This window comes from Lytechinus variegatus, chromosome 17, assembly GCF_018143015.1.
Source record: "Lytechinus variegatus isolate NC3 chromosome 17, Lvar_3.0, whole genome shotgun sequence".
NCBI classification, from domain to species: domain Eukaryota; kingdom Metazoa; phylum Echinodermata; class Echinoidea; order Temnopleuroida; family Toxopneustidae; genus Lytechinus; species Lytechinus variegatus.
In genome coordinates, this window is record NC_054756.1 from 27472338 (window position 1) to 27489754 (window position 17417).

Below are 17417 nucleotides of genomic sequence, written 5' to 3' on the forward strand. Positions count from 1 at the left end.
ACATGGCGGCTCACGATTTCGAACGTCGTGATTTCGAAGACGAAAATCTGGTTTTGGAACCAGCTGAATGCAGGCCTGACCAGATTTCACAAAAAGAAATACGGGACAATCGACAAAGTACGCTGCATGAGCGGATCGACCGAGCCAGGTCTTAAAAAAAGATCAACAAAGGAGGCTACACGGTGTTCGACTTGGGGAAAAATGTACAGAATTGGAAGGGGGGGGGTGAACGAAAGAATGAAGGAGGGAATGAAAAGGTGAAAGAAAAGAGTTGAATTGAGAACGGATAGAAAGAAAAAAATGAAGGGGAAAATGAAGGAAAAAATAAAGAAAAAAAAGGAATGTTAGAATAAAATGATGAAAGATAGAATAAAAGAAAAAACGTTTCCGTCATTATTTGAAATGAATTTAGAAGGAAAGAAAAAGAAAAGAAGGAAGGGAAGATGTGTGAAAGAAAACATAAGGGAGAGAAATAAAAGAAACAAGAAAAAGGATGAGGAAAGAAAGAACGAATAAAAGAAAAATGCTTCCTTTATTCTTTGAAAGAAAGAAAGACGGGACAATCAACAAAAAAGATCAAAAAAGATACACAATGTTAGACATGTGAAAAAAATATAAAGAATTGAAAGGGAGGGTAAATGAAGGAGAGAAAGAAAAGAAAAGGAAAAAGGAAAGGAAAAATGAACTGAAGGGGAAAATGAAAAGAAAAACATTAAAGAAAATTAGAATAAAAGAAGGATGAAAGAAAGAATAAAAGAGAGAAAAAAGGTTTCCGTCATTCTTTGAAATGAATATAGAAAGACGAAAAAAGAAAGGAAGGGAAGATGAATAGATGTGTGGAAGACAAAATAAAGAAGAGAAAGGAAAAAAGAAAGTGAGAAAGAAAAAGGGAAGGAAAGAAATATTTTCCTTCATTCTTTGGAAGAAAGAAACAAAGAAAGAAGAAAATAGGAAGGGAGGAAGGAAGGGAAAGAAAATTATAAGGGAAAAGAATTGGAGGGAAAAATAAAATAAAGAATGAAAGAAAGGAGGAAAGAGAGGGAGGAAAGAATGAAGAGATGAGAGAATGACAAAAAGAGAAAATAATGGAAGGAGAGAACGAAAAAGGGGAGAGGAAGTGAGAAGGAAGCAAAGAAAAGTTTAAGGAAAGAAAGAATGAATGAATTCAGGAAATAAGGAATGGAAATTTGATAAAGAAAAGTAACAGAAAGAAGGAAAGAAAGACAAATGAACAGAGAGAGAAAGGTTCAGGAAAAAAAGATCGGAAATAAAGATAGATGGAACAAAAAAGGGCAAGCAGGAAGGATATAAGGATGAACAAAGAATGATACAAAAGAAAAAGGAAAAAAGTTCAAACTTCAAGCAAACAAAAAAATCAAGTCATCTAACAAAAATCATAATGAAGTTTGGTGTTTTTTAATATATTTTCAGAATTTTGAAAAACTAACATTATTTAGAAATGAGTAAAATTTTAAAGTGAAACATTGTCAAACTTAAAAATTAGATGAAACAGCGGCATCATACACAACAAGACTCAAAACGAAAGCTGAAACAACAAGATCTAGTTATGAAAACTAAATAATTTGTTCCACCGATTACATCTCCAAATTAGTTTCATTGTTATCTCTGCTCGTCATCTGTTGGTTATTTGATGAAAAAAATCACCACTTTTAAATGCATTAACTACATTTTGTTCAATATTCTTAAATACGGGACAAAAAGGCGTCCCGGGAAGGGTTTGTCGGGACGCCGGGACAAAGGAGAAAAATACGGGACAATCCCGGGAAATACGGAACGTCTGGTCACCCTGGGAGATGGAGGGAAATAAAGAAAAAAGGACACAAATTAGAAGGAGAAAAAATATAATAAAGAATGAAAAAAAGGATGAAAGAGAGGGAGGAAAAAATTAAGGAGAGAATTTAAAAAAAGAAAATAATGGAAGGATCGAGAAAGAATGAAAAGAAAAGGGAGAAGGAAGCAAAGAAAAGTGGAAAGAAAAAATGAAGGAAAAAAGGAAATTTAAAATAGGACGGAGAGTAAGACAAACAAGGAAAGAAAAATGAACAGAGAGAGAAGATCAGGAAAGAAAGATAGGATGGAATAAAAAAAGGGCAAAGAGGAAGGATAAAAAGATGCCAGAAAAAGGATATGAAAGAAAGAAAGAAAAAAGTACAATCTTAAACATACAAAAAATCTCCTAATCTAACAAAAATCATAATGATATTCGGTGTTTCTTAATATATCTAGAACAGAAATAGAATGTTTTAGAAATGAGGGGGGGGGGGGTCAGGTGTCCGGACACTTTATATTTTGGAAGCCTTTTTTTCTTTAGATTAAACTAAAGATATGAATTCAATAATTGTAATCATCTTTTATTTTGTTCTCTAAAATAATTTTAAATCATGATTATTTTTGGTCCTAAAAATTGTAAAACTTCGCTTGTAATTTTTTCCAAATGACTTTGTAACTTAAAATGAATCGTCCTGACATAGAACTGGGTATACTTCTTTGTGGTCCCAAACATGTTGTTTTTAATTTCTTTATTATGTAGAATAACAATTTTTATACTTTGTTCTCCTTTTTACTGGTTTGTAAATTAAATCTGTTCGCTCCGCGGCCCCTGCTATTTTCCAAAAACGATACAGAGACAAGAGCTGAGCGAGCACGGCTCCCGTCATTCATTACACTCACTTTCAACTTACACAAATAGGAATGCGTGGGGAACCGGAGGGTACTCCACGATGCGACAATCGCCAGAGAAATGCCCCGCAGATTCGTCGTTATATTATCGATTCTATTGTACTCTCGCAAATGATCTTGGCATGAAAATTAAGCTCAAAGTATGCTTTTTCTCCGTATTATAATTTCTAAACCAGGTACGGTTAGGAAAAGATTTAAGTACGGAAGAAAGACAGACATACTTAAAATGACCAATCTCCAACTTCCTCCGTTTGTAATTTTGTTGAGTCAATTCAGATTGCAACGTATTTGGTATGTATGCAAAGGGGATCATCTCAGAAGTTCAACCATACATAAAAGACGTACATCAGGAATCCGTACAAAGAGATATGGATGTTAGAAGAACAGCAAGTCGTGTTTCAATTTTGAAAAAAAAATGAGCTCGGGGGAAGTTATGTGGGAGAACGTTGTTTACGGCGGTGCCTCGCAGGGTCCTTCAAAAAATCTCTGACCTCAGATTTTACGAGGGGGCTTATCGCGTTATGTAAGCGTGCTCTAACTTTGGCCTGGCGGCTCGCCGATTGATGTTAGATATCGTTCCTTCGCCCGAAGGAAGCAATAACAAAGGATTAACAGAGGAATTGGAAGATGGTTCTCCTTCTCTGTTAGCTCCATGGTTTATACTATTGCATAAAATGTACAGATGCAATCCATATCCACGCTGTGGTCCTCCATCAGCCTGTTGCCGTGGTTGCTGTGTGTTATCAGCTCTTGTCAGTCCACCCCTCCTCAGTTTAAACGAGAGAAATGAAAACTATCCCCAAAACCGAAAGTGGGGTGGTAATTCCCGACTTGAGCTCCCATTGACAAAACACGCAAGTCAATGGGGTTCCTGCGTTATAAGCTGGTGGTGTATTTTCTTAAACGGAAGAAACACTTAATGATGTATGAGCAAGGCGTAAGAAATAAATATCTTTGCAAAGAGCTTACCGTACGGGATGTAGAAATTGCCATAGAGAAAGATGAACGTTCCAAAGTCTTTCAAAACCATTCCCAACATCACAATGAATGGACCTAATGAACATGTATAGAGAAAAACAACCATGTTACAGAAGTAATACACATATGAATACATGTCACACAACGCGGCATGTGTACATGTATATTCCTAGTCCAGATTGGACCTTGTTGTTTGGAAATGCCCTTTCCCAAAAGCTAACATAGAGGGCACATGTCTCCCAATCTCTAATCAGCGCCAATCCACTCATCTTGGTGGGGAGCGAAGATGAGTGGATTGGCGCTGATTAGAGATTGGGAGACATGTGCCCTCTATGTTAGCTTTTGGGAAAGGGCATTTCCAAACAACAAGGTCCAATCTGGACTAGTATATTCCCAGAAAATGTAATATATTGAATATTGGAGGAGTGAAGGGGGGAGGGGTCTTCAGAAGATATGTCTGCTTTGCAAATAAAATCTCAAAACTGGACAGTTCCATATAAGGCTAGTGTGATCTTGATACAAACTTGAAAATGTGGCCAATATGAAGTCTCTATGGGTATAATGATAATCTTCTTTTTTTTTACAACATTTAGAATATTCATAATTTTCTTATTGTTTGTCCAATATTGTTCCAAATCTTAGCTATCTCGTTGTCTCATATTTTCTTTTCCTCTAAAAACAACCTTAAAGCTTGTGTATAGTTTTGGTAAATCCACCAAAATGCACCTATCACTATTCCAATTCATTGCTAGCTAATATGAATGGATATGCCCTATATAACAGTTATGATGTGGAGGATATGAAATGAAAATGTTTTTTACAGGATAAATTTTGCGATTTTACATGGAAATGGTCTCTACGCTTCAGTAGGACTGTCATATTAGATGATATTCGATTATCAATCACATTATTGACCCTTTACCAAAGCTATACACAGGCTTTAATATTTGGGTTGGAATCTCCTTTAATATGCTTCCAATTTGAAGAGGGATTGATTTGTATCTCTACCTAGTTGCTGAATAGCCCTCTCAATGTTGATACAATATTTTTTATTTCTTTTAAAGGGGGAATCCAACCCAAATAAAAACTTGCTTTTATAAGAAAAATAAAAATAAGACAAGTCGATAGGTGAAAGTTTGATCAATATTGGACAAACGACAAAAAAGTTATGAATTTTTTAATGTTGTAAATATTGGTAATCACTATACCCATGGAGACTTCAAATTGGCCGTATATGGGATGTCATAGTGATGTAAGGCAAGGACTACTCTTCCATATACTCCAATACATATTATGGCTAAAATGTCATTTTTCCAAAAAGTTTTATTTTAGATTGTATTTTTCGTTCATGAGGACATAAAACAATATACTGCCTGGATTATATTTAGATTACTGCCCCAGGGGAATGGGTACTTAGGAGAAAACCACAAATCCCTGATAATAAAGTACATGGCCTATGGGAAAGTTGTCCTTGCCCCTTTTCATAATTTACTTACCCAGTTGCCAATTTGAAATCTACATTCTATTAGTGATCTCAATTTTAAAGCAGCTATAACTTTCTTATTGCTTGTCCGATTTCTTTCAAACTTTCACCATTCTATTTAATTTATTTTTCGCCTTCCCAACACAACATTTTATGGCCACGGCTGGATTCCCCTTTAATTAAATGATGGAATATAAAACATGAAAGATCAGCCCATAGCAAAGCGGACCGTTTCAGAGCAAAGGAGAGGTCTGGAGGACATGTCAGAGGACCTGTTGAAGATGTGGGTGAATAAGACTTTAACCTTTCAATCATCATTTCAGAGGCTTTCCTTGACTCCTAATTACGTTGAAAACTTCAAAAACATTTTTTTCTATGAAGTGCACATTTTACCCACTTTACCAAAACTTGGAAAAAGTGGCATCTGCACTTGTTGTCTTCAATATCAATTAATTTGCTCATGCATGACACAAATTATTATGTGTAATCTATTTTGTGTTATTGCTCAATTGTTATTTATCGAAATTATATACAAAGCATATTCAAAGGAAAAAGTTATGATGCGAATTCTTTATGGATTGAATTCAAGCTTACTATGATTATTTATTTAGAAAGTTTATGTGAACAAAAAACCAAGTTCGGAATTTTGAAAAAAATTATTGCATTATTGAATTGAATTGATTTTTTAAAATTGTTTGTATATAAATGTACATGTTATTGTGAATAAATACCTTGATTAAGAGGATACCTCGATTAAGATAAAAGAAAAAAAAATTGCTCATGCGTGACATGAATGGTATAAACAGGGAATCAATGGAAAGCAGAGGAGTCCTCTTTCATATCCATGCAGTATGATTTCACAAAATAAAATACATGTATGATTTGAATAGCAGCCCTCTAGATTTGGATTACCTTTTTTTTCTGAAATGCACTGTATAATGTATGATGTGCATAATCTTATTTAAAAATCGCTTTGACTTGGCCCAATATTTAACTTACGAAAAATCAACCAATGCAAATTTACCCGTTAATGCACTTGTTTGTATGTTTATTTCTACGGCATGCAGGAGTGAGTTAAAAAAAATTGCCAATTTGAAAATGAGGGTATTATGAACCTACCTAGTTGTTGGAAAGCTCTGACGCTCTTCATCAATCGGATCCAGATGAAGATGACAACTATGGCAAAGAGGTTCACTGTAGCCTGGCTAAGGATGTCATTATCTATGAAGATATCCGAGACGTGTAATGCTGTGATGCACACGAGAGAGATGTACACAAACCAGTCAAACCAATTCCTGGCGGTATCAAATAAAGGAAAGAAGAATGGTGTGAAAATTATATGACGTTACACATCCAAATCATGAAATTCTACTCACTTTCTTAATCTTTAATGGATTTTTCTCAAACCTTCACCGATATTTTTTCATAATTTTTCTGCTATTTTTACAACAAACTTTTCTTCAGATTGTACACCACTTTAAGGCTGCTAGTTCCTTGCTGCTTAAAATCATGCTTCAACTACTTACCACGGTTCTGAGAAGTATGAACGAGCATTGTGTTTTATTTCATCGATCTGCTGCTCCAGATAGTGCCTCTCCTGCGGCCATCTTGGATGACAATACTTGAAGTCTTTCTCAATGTCATTTATCTTCCACTTCTTCCATTTCTGAAAAAAAAAGGATTGAAAAGAACAGGAGATTTAGATAAAGTTTTGACCTGACACCAAATTACATTTTATGCTTATTTTCTTCAGTCCAACAATCTCGAGATGTATTAAGTTCTGAACAGACCATTTTCATTTACAAATTCCTAAAATGAACTCCAAGAAAGATCAGCAATATACATGTATTACGTTCTAGAACAGACCCTTTTCGTCTACAAATTCCTAAAATGAACTCCAAGAAAGGTCAGCAGAGTACATGTGTTCCGTTCTAGAACAGACCCTTTTCGTTTACAAATTCATAAAATGAACTCCAAGAAAGGTCAGAAATGTATTAGCTTCACTGGTCCTAGTTATCTGGAATAGTCTCCCCAACAACATCTATTTATGTTCTTCATTACAAGTATGGAAGAGCCGTGGTGTAGTGGTTCTGACTCTCGCCTTGAAAACAGAGGGTCTTGTGTTCGAATCCCACCACGGTCTAGCATCCTTCAGCAAGGCGTTAATCCACAATTGCGACTCTCAACCCGGGTGCAAAATGGGTACCCAGTAGGATGTGAAAGCCTATGTAGTATGCCTAATTGAGTCTTGGAACTCTTGTTGGAATACTCCCCAGGGAGTGGAGGTGCATACATTGTATGCGGGTATGCAAGGATCCGATAACCAGGGTAATAATATGCCGTAATTATTATGGGAAAAGAACTATATAAAAATAGCTATTAATAATTTATTACTATTATTAAAAAAACAATCAATATCCATATACAGCCATACAGGTACATGTACATTGAATTAATTATACTTGCTTATATAGCGCTTAATACTGACTTTGTCAGAAGTCTCTAAGCGCTCTATACAGTATATGCAGCATAACTGGCCTGGCTTCAGCAGTGCAGCTGTTATGCGCGCTGCGTTTCAAGGAATAAATTCCTGCCAGGTACCCATTAACCTCACCTAGGTTGAGTGCAGCACATTGTGGATCAATTTCTTGCTGAAGGAAATTAAGCCATGGCTGGGATTCGAACCCACGACCCTCTGTATCAGAGTCCGGAGACTGATCCACTGGGCCACAACGCTCCACGTGGCACTAGGAGAGTGGACTTTACTGTTAGGTTATGATGTAAAGTGGTTCCAGCATGTTCAATGGAAAATACTGTAGAGTACCAAGGTCATGACATCACAATTTTTTTTTTTTTTTTGGAGGGGGCATTTCAGCATTTTTGACACCATATTTTGGTTGTGCATGATGAAAAACCCAACCACAAAAATTTTGTGAGAATCTGTCCATAGGGCGTGAGCTATGACGTCATGAATACGTAATTAGCCCCATTGAAGTCAGTGTATTATTGGCCTGGTTTCTATCTTAACCAGGCCAATAATACACTGACTTCAATGGGGCTAATTTAAAATTGATTAAGCATGATGTTACATACCAAATAAGCTGATTTCGAGTCAAAATAGTCTTTGAGTTCCACAATTATTTGGAATATGGTTAGGAGACAGCCACATGCCTGTAGATCAACAAATACAAAATGGATTAATAACCATTACAGTAATCTAAACGAGACAGAACTAGAGAACAAATTAATCTGTTACAGACTGTTGATTGAGTGATATATCTTCTTATTGGGAGATATTTCTTAAATGAAAAGTTACCATAGCAAATATTTGAGAAAAACAATCCATCATCGAAATATCTATATCAAAAATTATACCATGATTTTTGACAGTGACTGAAGGGCTTATGAATATATTGCCAACCTTCAGATTTGGCAGTTTACATAGAGGCCGTTCTCATTACGCTTTCTAAAACTAGTTTACTGGAAACAGATTCAGGAAACCACTTTGGAAGATCGCTTTGCTAGCGTTCTCACTTGATCACACGAAAGTGGTTTTCAAAATCACTTCACGTAAAGCGCTCTTGTTGCTATGGAAACGCTCTCAGTGGGGTGAGACGTTTCGCGCGAAATTCGAAACCGCAGCATAGGCATTCTACACCTGTTGTGTGGAGTAGCGCGCTCAAAATGTGCGAAGATCGCTTCCCGAAGATCGGTTGTGTCCTCACTTACGCTAAAACCAGTTTAACGAGGCAAAGCGATCTTGAAAACTACATCGCGAGGTGGTTTTCCAAACTGGTTTGGAAGATCGCTTCCAAGACCGCTTTGACCGTTCTCACTACGCGTTAAACTAGTTTCCACTAAACTAGTTTCCAGTATACTAGTTTTAGGAACGTAGTGAGAACAGCCTCATAAAGAATGTGTGAAAAGGCTGCTCTGAAGAATTCATTTTTTTAGTCATTCAACTTCAATCCATTGATTATCATCCAATTTCTAATACATGTATCTGAAATGCAGTTCTGGGTCGCATAACACAAGGGTTAGCGAATGATCGTACACTTGATTTGCCCCCCCCGGTCTTATTAGGGTAAAGGGACTCTTTCTTGACTTACCTCTAATACTAATCTCCAGATGTCAGAAGGGATCTCTACATGAAATGGACTCTCCAGACTCAGGGCTAGAACAGTCCACATGAGAATGAAGAGAAGGTTGAAGAGAAGCTGCTTATAAGCTCCCGTCCTGCAAGTCAAACAGTAGATACGTCATTATACATTGCTCTACATTGCTATTACAACTTCAATAGGTCCGGTGTTCGCCTCTGTGTCTCCCGTACCAACAAAGTACGTTTTAGGCAGTCTTTTGTCCCAAATTCTCAACATGTGTTTAATAGTACAGTTGTCAGATAGAAGGGGGAATTGCACTTAGCTTACTATGAACCCAGCCCCCTTTCAATACTCACTTTTAATTTACCGTCTCGCAATATTCGTTCCACACCCCCCCCCCCCCCGTATTCGGGCTGGATATGGAATCACAAACCAATTAGTATTTGAATAATTAATCAATTTATATATCTGCAATTGTACTCTTTCTATTATATTTGAAATAACGTATACGGCATTTTGTTTTGTGTATGTAATGCCACGGTATTGTAAGTCTATTTTCATTCTGTATATGTGCATATCTATTTGTAATTTTTGTAAACCCGATGTGAAATGAATTTCCTACACAGGACAATAAATACATTCAATTCAATCAATTCAATTATAGAAAATAATTATTTTGGTGTAGGGTTTTAGAGGTGCAGATATTTTTTGACATCTTGCAAGGTTGCTTCAAAGAGACAAAATATTAAAACTGATTTTTTTAACGTGCATGCCTATGAAACCATCCAATATTAAAAATATTGGACGAAATTATTATTTTGCCCCTCCCACAAGTTTACATAATAATATAGGATATTTATATTGCGCACATATCCACCTTGTTAGGTGCTCAAGGCGCTCCTATATTACCCGGCTAAGCTAGGCGTTCATAGCGCACACAGCTTCTTAAGGAATCACTTCCTACCGGTACCCATTTACCTCACCTGGGTTGAGTGCAGCACATTGTGGATCAGTTTCTTGCTGAAGGAAATTACGCCATGGCTGGGAGTCGAACCCACGACCCTCTGTTTCAAAGTCCGAAGACTAATCCACTGGGCCATTGGTTAATAAATGATTGTGAGCATGAAGCTATAGTTATGTCACAATGAAATTGCAATGCGTATTAGTTGCTAGGAGGTGTGGTAAAGGAGCGTCAATTTATTGAATTCAAATGCGCTTGCACTATACGCTTGCGCATCTTTACTTTATACAGAGATTTTTTGGGGTGACTATACTCAGGCGCCATGCTCATGATTTACAGGATTGCCATAAATGATGGTTACTAAAAACATTTTTTTTCGCTTCATTACTTTATGTTTATCTTTGTGGGGGTATCTAAATAGTAATAATAATAATAATATTTGATGACCAATATTCGTGGGATGCGTAGAATGATTGTTACTCGCTGAAGAACAATATTTCTTCACATCCCACTCAAAGTCATCCAATATTCCATAAATGTTACGTGTGTGTGATACACATTCACCATTGCTGTGAAAAGCCATCTCATTCCCAGAGCCCTGGGAATGATTTTTTTTACCTCTAGATATTTGTAGTTATTATCATTGTTATTATTATTACATTATTATCATTTTATTATCATTAATATTATTATCATTTTATTATCATCACATTTTATTATCATCATCACTATTATCATTATCAGTACTATAATTTTTGTTATCATTATTAATGGAAGAATTACCTTCCAAATTGATTCCACTTGACTTCCACCATTCTTCTGATTACTGGGTGCATGATGACATCCAATTGGTTATAGTCCACAATCGTCTGGAGCTACATGTACATTAAGAGACAAGAAAAAAAAAGATGCAAAAGTTACCTTGCAAAACTCAAACTTCCAAATATTTGGCTCAGTGGAAGTTATTTACCTCTTCTTTATTATTTCATATCTTTATTTACTTGTACTTTTTATTTTTTTGTGTTTATTCATTCATTCATTCATTCAATCAATCAATCAAACATTAATTTATTCATTCATTCATGTTATTTTCATTTTTTTTAAATCATAATTGATATTATTTGCATTGAAAAGGGGGTCTTTACCCTCAAAGCTCTGCTTTTAAGTCATCTCCTTTCCTTTCAATTTCATTTTAAGTTATTTTTTTTATTGAGGCAGACCACCCCTTTTAATGTCTACCATGTTAGTGATGGAGGCAAAATATTAATGAGATTTCAATCTAAAATCAAAATTCCTACATAAACTCACTCTGATTGCATAAATTTTCCAATATTATTTTTTATGAAATATCTTCCCCAAATCACGAAGAAAACTTAGACAGGCTAATTATCACATTAATCAGGGCACAGCGCAACCATTTTATCACGTTCTCTTTTTTTTATTTTGGGGAAGAAACATCAACAAATGTCTCGCGCGCTCAGGCCTCGTCTTGAATTACAGACAGCACCATCTATCATGTTTGAGCCTACAGTCAGGATAACAATGGCCGAATTTGCAAAGCTGCGATGATCCAATTTCAAACTTAGTTTCATCGAGTCATTCTCTTTCTTTCGAGGTATGCGCGATGTATTCCTCAATCATTTCAGCAGGTAAATTATCCAAAAGTTTTGGCAACCAATTTCATTTCTGTAAAAAAACGCCTACGGTTTGCAATGAGAGCAGTGAAATACATGTACTGTCTGCGTACGCCCACTACACTAGATTACATGTAGCTACCGTTGGAGAAGCAGCTGTGTGTATTTAATATTGGGTCTCCTAGATCCGGAAAAAAATCCTTTATCCGGATTGGCACTAATCCCAACGTGTCCGAATAAGAGAGGTCGGACTGTACTTGAATCTGCAACATCAGATAAGGAAGCTTTAAACATTGCAATAAAAGGGGATTTTCAAGGCCTCTTTTTTCTAGTTTCCAGGGCTCTTTTGAACATTTTTGGTTGATATTGCCCTGATCACCCGTGTATGTTTTCCCCATTTTTTGATGGTCTTACCACTGTCCTTTTCTCGATGTCTGTGCTACTCTCTTCATCTGGAGGAGGCTCAAGGTGGTGAAGGTCATAGTGCTGCTTCCTGTTCTGACGATCACTCCTGTACAGCTGATTCAGACCGACCATTGCCTACAGACGGAGTACAAGTAGAAGGATCAACAGCTGATCGTACAAAATAATGCACGCCATCAAGGGCATTAGTAAAAAATATTACATGCACAAGATGGTAAAGACTGGAGATCGGTGCTGCTTCCTGTTCTGACGATCACTCCTGTACAGCTGATTCAGACCGACCATTGCATAGAGAGTGACAAGAAGGAGCAACATTTGATAATATGAAAATAATGCACACTATCAAGGGCATTAGTAAAAAAATACATTCACAAGATGGTAAAGACTGGAGATCAGTGCTGCTTCCGATTCTGGCGATCACTTCTGTATAGCTGATTCAGACCGACCATTGCCTTGAGAATGACAAGAAGGATTACAAGTATAAGAATCAACAGCTGATAGTATCAAAATAATGTTCGCCATCAAGGGCATTAGTAAAAAATATTACATGCACAAGATGGTAAAGACTGAAGATCAGTGCTACTTCCGATTCTGGCGATCACTCCTGTATAGCTGATTCAGACCGACCATTGCCTAGAGAGTGACAAGAAGGATTACAAGTATAAGAATCAACAGCTGATAGTATAAAAATAATGCTCGCCATCAAGGGCATTAGTAAAAAATATTACATGCACAAGATGGTAAAGACTGAAGATCAGTGCTGCTTCCTATTCTGACGATCACTCCTGTATAGCTGATTCAGACCGACCAGTGCCTAGAGAGTGACAAGAAGGAGCAACATTTGATAATATGAAAATAATGCACACTATCAAGGATATTAGTAAAAAATATTACATGCACAAGATGGTAAAGACTGAAGATCAGTGCTGCTTCCTATTCTGACGATCACTCCTGTATAGCTGATTCAGACCGACCAGTGCCTAGAGAATGACAAGTCGGATTACAAACTGTATAAGGATCAACAGCTGATAGTATAAAAATAATGCTTGCCATCAAGGGCATTATTAAAAAAAAATATGACATGCACAAGATCAGTGCTGCTTCCGATTCTGACGATCACTCCTGTATAGCCGATTCAGACTGACCAGTGCCTTGAGAATGACAAGGAGTACGAGTATATGGATCAACAGTTGATGGTATAAGAATAATGCACACCATCTAGGGCAATAGTAGAAATTACACGCACAAGGTACCTTAGAAACATTTCTCACAAGCCTGAGATGTAGCCAAGGGCGTTTGGACTGTTTCAAAGGTACATACATACACAAGGTGGTGGAGATCATAGTGCCGTTTCTGGTTATGACAATCACTCCTGTATAGCTGATTCAGACCAACTATTGCCTATAGAACGACAAGAAGAAGAGTGGGAGACCGCCATCTTGAGCTTGGAGCTTGAAATTGATGGAGGCTTCGAAAAGGAATAGGGAGAGATGGTGACTTACCACTGCTGGCATCTTGGTGACCATGAGCAGCAGAACGGTGTGTCCTGAATAATCCTTATCAGATGCCTTGCCTCCCAGTTCGAGAAGCAGACCGGCTGTCTCACTACGATCTGTGCAAACGGAGCAAATAATAACAACCCAATGCATTATGGTTAGAGTTTTTAGTCTGGATACACATGTACTTCTACAAATAATAATATATAGCATTTATTAGGCGCCGATTTATCTAGTTACCTGTTCAATGGTGCACTTTATATTACCCCGGCTGTAGCTCCAGCTGCTAAAGGCACTTGTTGAATTCAAGGAATTAATCCTGCCGGGTACCCATTCACCTCACCTGGGTTGAGTGCCTATCAATATGGCGGCTCAGCTACAGCCGGGGTAATACATGTAATACCAAGTATCAAAGCGCAGTTGAGTGGATGCACGTAGTAACTGCACTACATAAATTGGCATATTATTATTATCATTATTATTGAGTGCAGCACAATGTGAGTCAATTTCTTACTGAAGGAAAACACGCCATGGCTGGGATTCGAACCCACGTCCTTCTGATTGAAAGACGAGAGTTGTAACCACTAGACCATGACGTACTATGTGATCCTTCACCTCAAAACCCATGAAAACTTGGGCAACATTGTTACTGTTTTATTCTTAGATATCCCTATGTTCTAAAAAAGAATACCTGGGAGTGTTTCACAAGAGATTTTTACATCATGTAGGAATTTCAACTTCTCATTAAGTAACTTGTTCTGAGCAAACAGATGTAAGAATTTCAGCTCATAATAAATAATCAGTGAAAATGCATAAATTGCTCCCAATGCAGCAATGCAAATAATTGGTGTCCCTTGTACTACTGTATTGGTAGAGTTCATAGTCTAGGACAACAGTAAACAATACTATTTATGGACATGTTTATTATGTGACCAGTCAACTCAACTCACACAAAAATGTTGGGATAGTGATAGTCGAGATTTTCACATACATGAAAAAGCAGACCTGAAGCACTGAAGTGGCGTACCTGTATATCTTCTTGAAGTTGATTAAATTGATTAGGATATATCAACCAAGAAAACTTGGGTTAGACTTTATATGAAAAGGTTGATCATTACATGGGAAGATGTAGCTGATAGTCACCATCTATGAAGAGCTACTGTTAGTGTAACCGGAATGCTCAATTGGCAGACCATAGAGCCAGGAGGAAGGCGAGGGCAGCATCTTTATCCTCACCTTTCTCTGCGCAATCCTCCATCTGTACAAATTGCTCTAGAGACTACCATTCTACAGTGGGGCTTTACAGTCACTGCAGAAAATGTACATGTAAAGGCTTGGTCCCACTGCACTTACAGATGCAGAAAGGATGTGAAACGCAAACAAAAATCTTCATTGTGTACTCTTTGCATAGGCTACATGTACATGTTTCATACACTCTATATCCTTCAAGCATCCGTCCACTTGATTTCATTCTTCGCCCATTTTTTCCATTGTCTGGAGCGGTTTAAAATGGATGGGGCCACCGGGAAATATTGCTTGTCCGCTGTATCCGTTATGAATACGTTTTGTGTCAGTTGGCGAGAAGGACCAGGCCTTTACACCTAGTGCTGCATATATGTCTTTCGAGACAAACAGATGCCTTACACGGAATGATCCGTCTCTGTGGACTTACCTAGCTCTGCGGCTGCCTGGAGAGGTGTCCTACCCTTGTAATCCCTAGCGTGGATGGAAGCGCCCTTCTTAATCAGAAGCCTAAGACTATGGCATGCATCATTGCAAGCCGCATAGTGTAGAGGTGTCTTGTTCTCACCGACGGTCAGGGCCTCGATGTCAGCTAGATGAAGACCAAAAAGTATTGTAAAAAAAAAAGAAAATCACCTCAAGCCCGGCGAAATGCTAAATGAACCAACTGCGACGAGATTTTCGAATAGACCACACTTTTAATTAAATTTTAAGGTTTAAAGAAGTAAAAACATTTTATTAAGGTTTGGCATAACGCAATTGATACAACAAGTGGAATGCCTCTGGCCGTCTCACCTGCATCACGCGGTTCAATATAGCAGCAGTGCTGACTTTGAATACTACTCTAACTCGCACAAGATGTTCAGTGATACATGGTTACTCTTATGTCCACTTTTTATGAACTAGACCAATAAACTTACAGAGATATGATGGTTATTCAACAGATACACCCAATTCGGCCAAAGTTCATTGACCTTTGACCTTGGTCATGTGACCTGAAATACGCACAGGATGTTCAGTGATACTTGATTACTCTAATGTCCAAGTTTAACGAACTAGACCAATAAACTTTCAAAGTTATGATGGTAATTCAACAGATACCCCCCATTCGGCCAAAGTTCATTGACCCTAAATGACCTTTGACCTTGATCATGTGACCTGAAACTCGAACAGGATGTTCAGTGATACTTGATTACTCTTATGTACAAGTTTCATGAATCAGATCCATAAACTTTCAAAGTTATGATGGGAATTCAACAGATATCCCCAATTCGGCCAAAGTTCATTGACCCTAAATGACCTTTGACCTTGGTCATGTGACGTGAAACTCATGCAGGATGTTCAGTGATACTTGATTAACCTTATGTCCAAGTTTCATGAACTAGGTCCATATATTTTCTAAGTTATGATGACATTTCAAAAACTTAACCTCAGGTTAAGATTTCGATGTTGATTCCTCCAACATGGTCTAAGTTCATTGACCCTAAATGACCTTTGACCTTGGTCATGTGACATGAAACTCTAATAGGATGTTCAGTAATACTTGATTAACCTTATGGCCAAGTTTCATTAACTAGGTCCATATACTTTCTAAGTTATGACGTCATTTCAAAAACTTAACCTCAGGTTAAGATTTGATGTTGACGGAGGGCGCCCTTGACCATCTGTCATGAAAGTTGTGAGTGGAATTTAATCCCACATTTTCACTAAAAACCGGCGGAGGACACACGATTGGTGACAAGAAAAGTTATTGGTCTTTTTGAGCAGTGTTTCGTGAATTTTTAGGGACGAGATGAGTCTTAAGAGGCAGCTGAATACTCCAGAAAAGCCGAATCCGAATACGAAAATGGGGAAATCGAATAAGTTTGAAGTGCTACGGGATGAGCTGATGGACTCCCCCGCATCTTCGGCAAAGAAACCTGATGAATCTCCGATGAAGCAGAAAGTCGATAAAGATTTAGCTGATGCCAAGAACAGCGCAGCCAACGTCAGGCGAGGGCTCACTCTTACGTTTGATGAACAAGAAGGAGATACCGATTCACCTCCATGATGGTTCAGTAAGTTCACCAGCATGTTAGATCAAAGATTTACTAATCTAGAACATTATATGGAGATGCTTGTGGTGGAAAAAGTTGAGAAAATCAATGAGAAAGTAAAAGCCAACGAGGAAACAATATCAGCTTGTACTATCCAGTTGGATGAAGTTGTCATGGAAGTGAACAAATTGAAAGCTGAGAACGAGGTTTTGGTATCAAAGCTAGACGACCTTGAGAATCGCAGCAGGAGAAATAACCTGGTATTCCATGGGGTCCCAGAAAGCCGTGGAGAAAACACCCAAAAGCTCGTGGAGAATCTCATTCATGATTTTGTCGGAGTTCAGCCATCCAGTGATGTTCCCAA

General features: G+C 37.5%; 1 protein-coding gene across 2 annotated transcripts in view; it reads right to left on the minus strand.

Moving 5' to 3' along the window:
• Positions 1–17417, minus strand: part of LOC121430543 — a 44609-nt gene that overhangs the window by 10024 nt on the left and 17168 nt on the right. For both annotated transcript variants that reach the window (XM_041627847.1, XM_041627846.1), the window contains exons 5-13: positions 15448–15609; positions 13782–13891; positions 12271–12396; positions 11006–11097; positions 9271–9397; positions 8255–8332; positions 6688–6827; positions 6281–6456; positions 3670–3753 (exon numbers count right to left, since the gene is read on the minus strand). In XM_041627847.1, the coding sequence (XP_041483781.1) occupies positions 3670–3753; positions 6281–6456; positions 6688–6827; positions 8255–8332; positions 9271–9397; positions 11006–11097; positions 12271–12396; positions 13782–13891; positions 15448–15609 (1095 nt within the window). The remainder of the gene's footprint in view (positions 1–3669; positions 3754–6280; positions 6457–6687; positions 6828–8254; positions 8333–9270; positions 9398–11005; positions 11098–12270; positions 12397–13781; positions 13892–15447; positions 15610–17417) is intronic.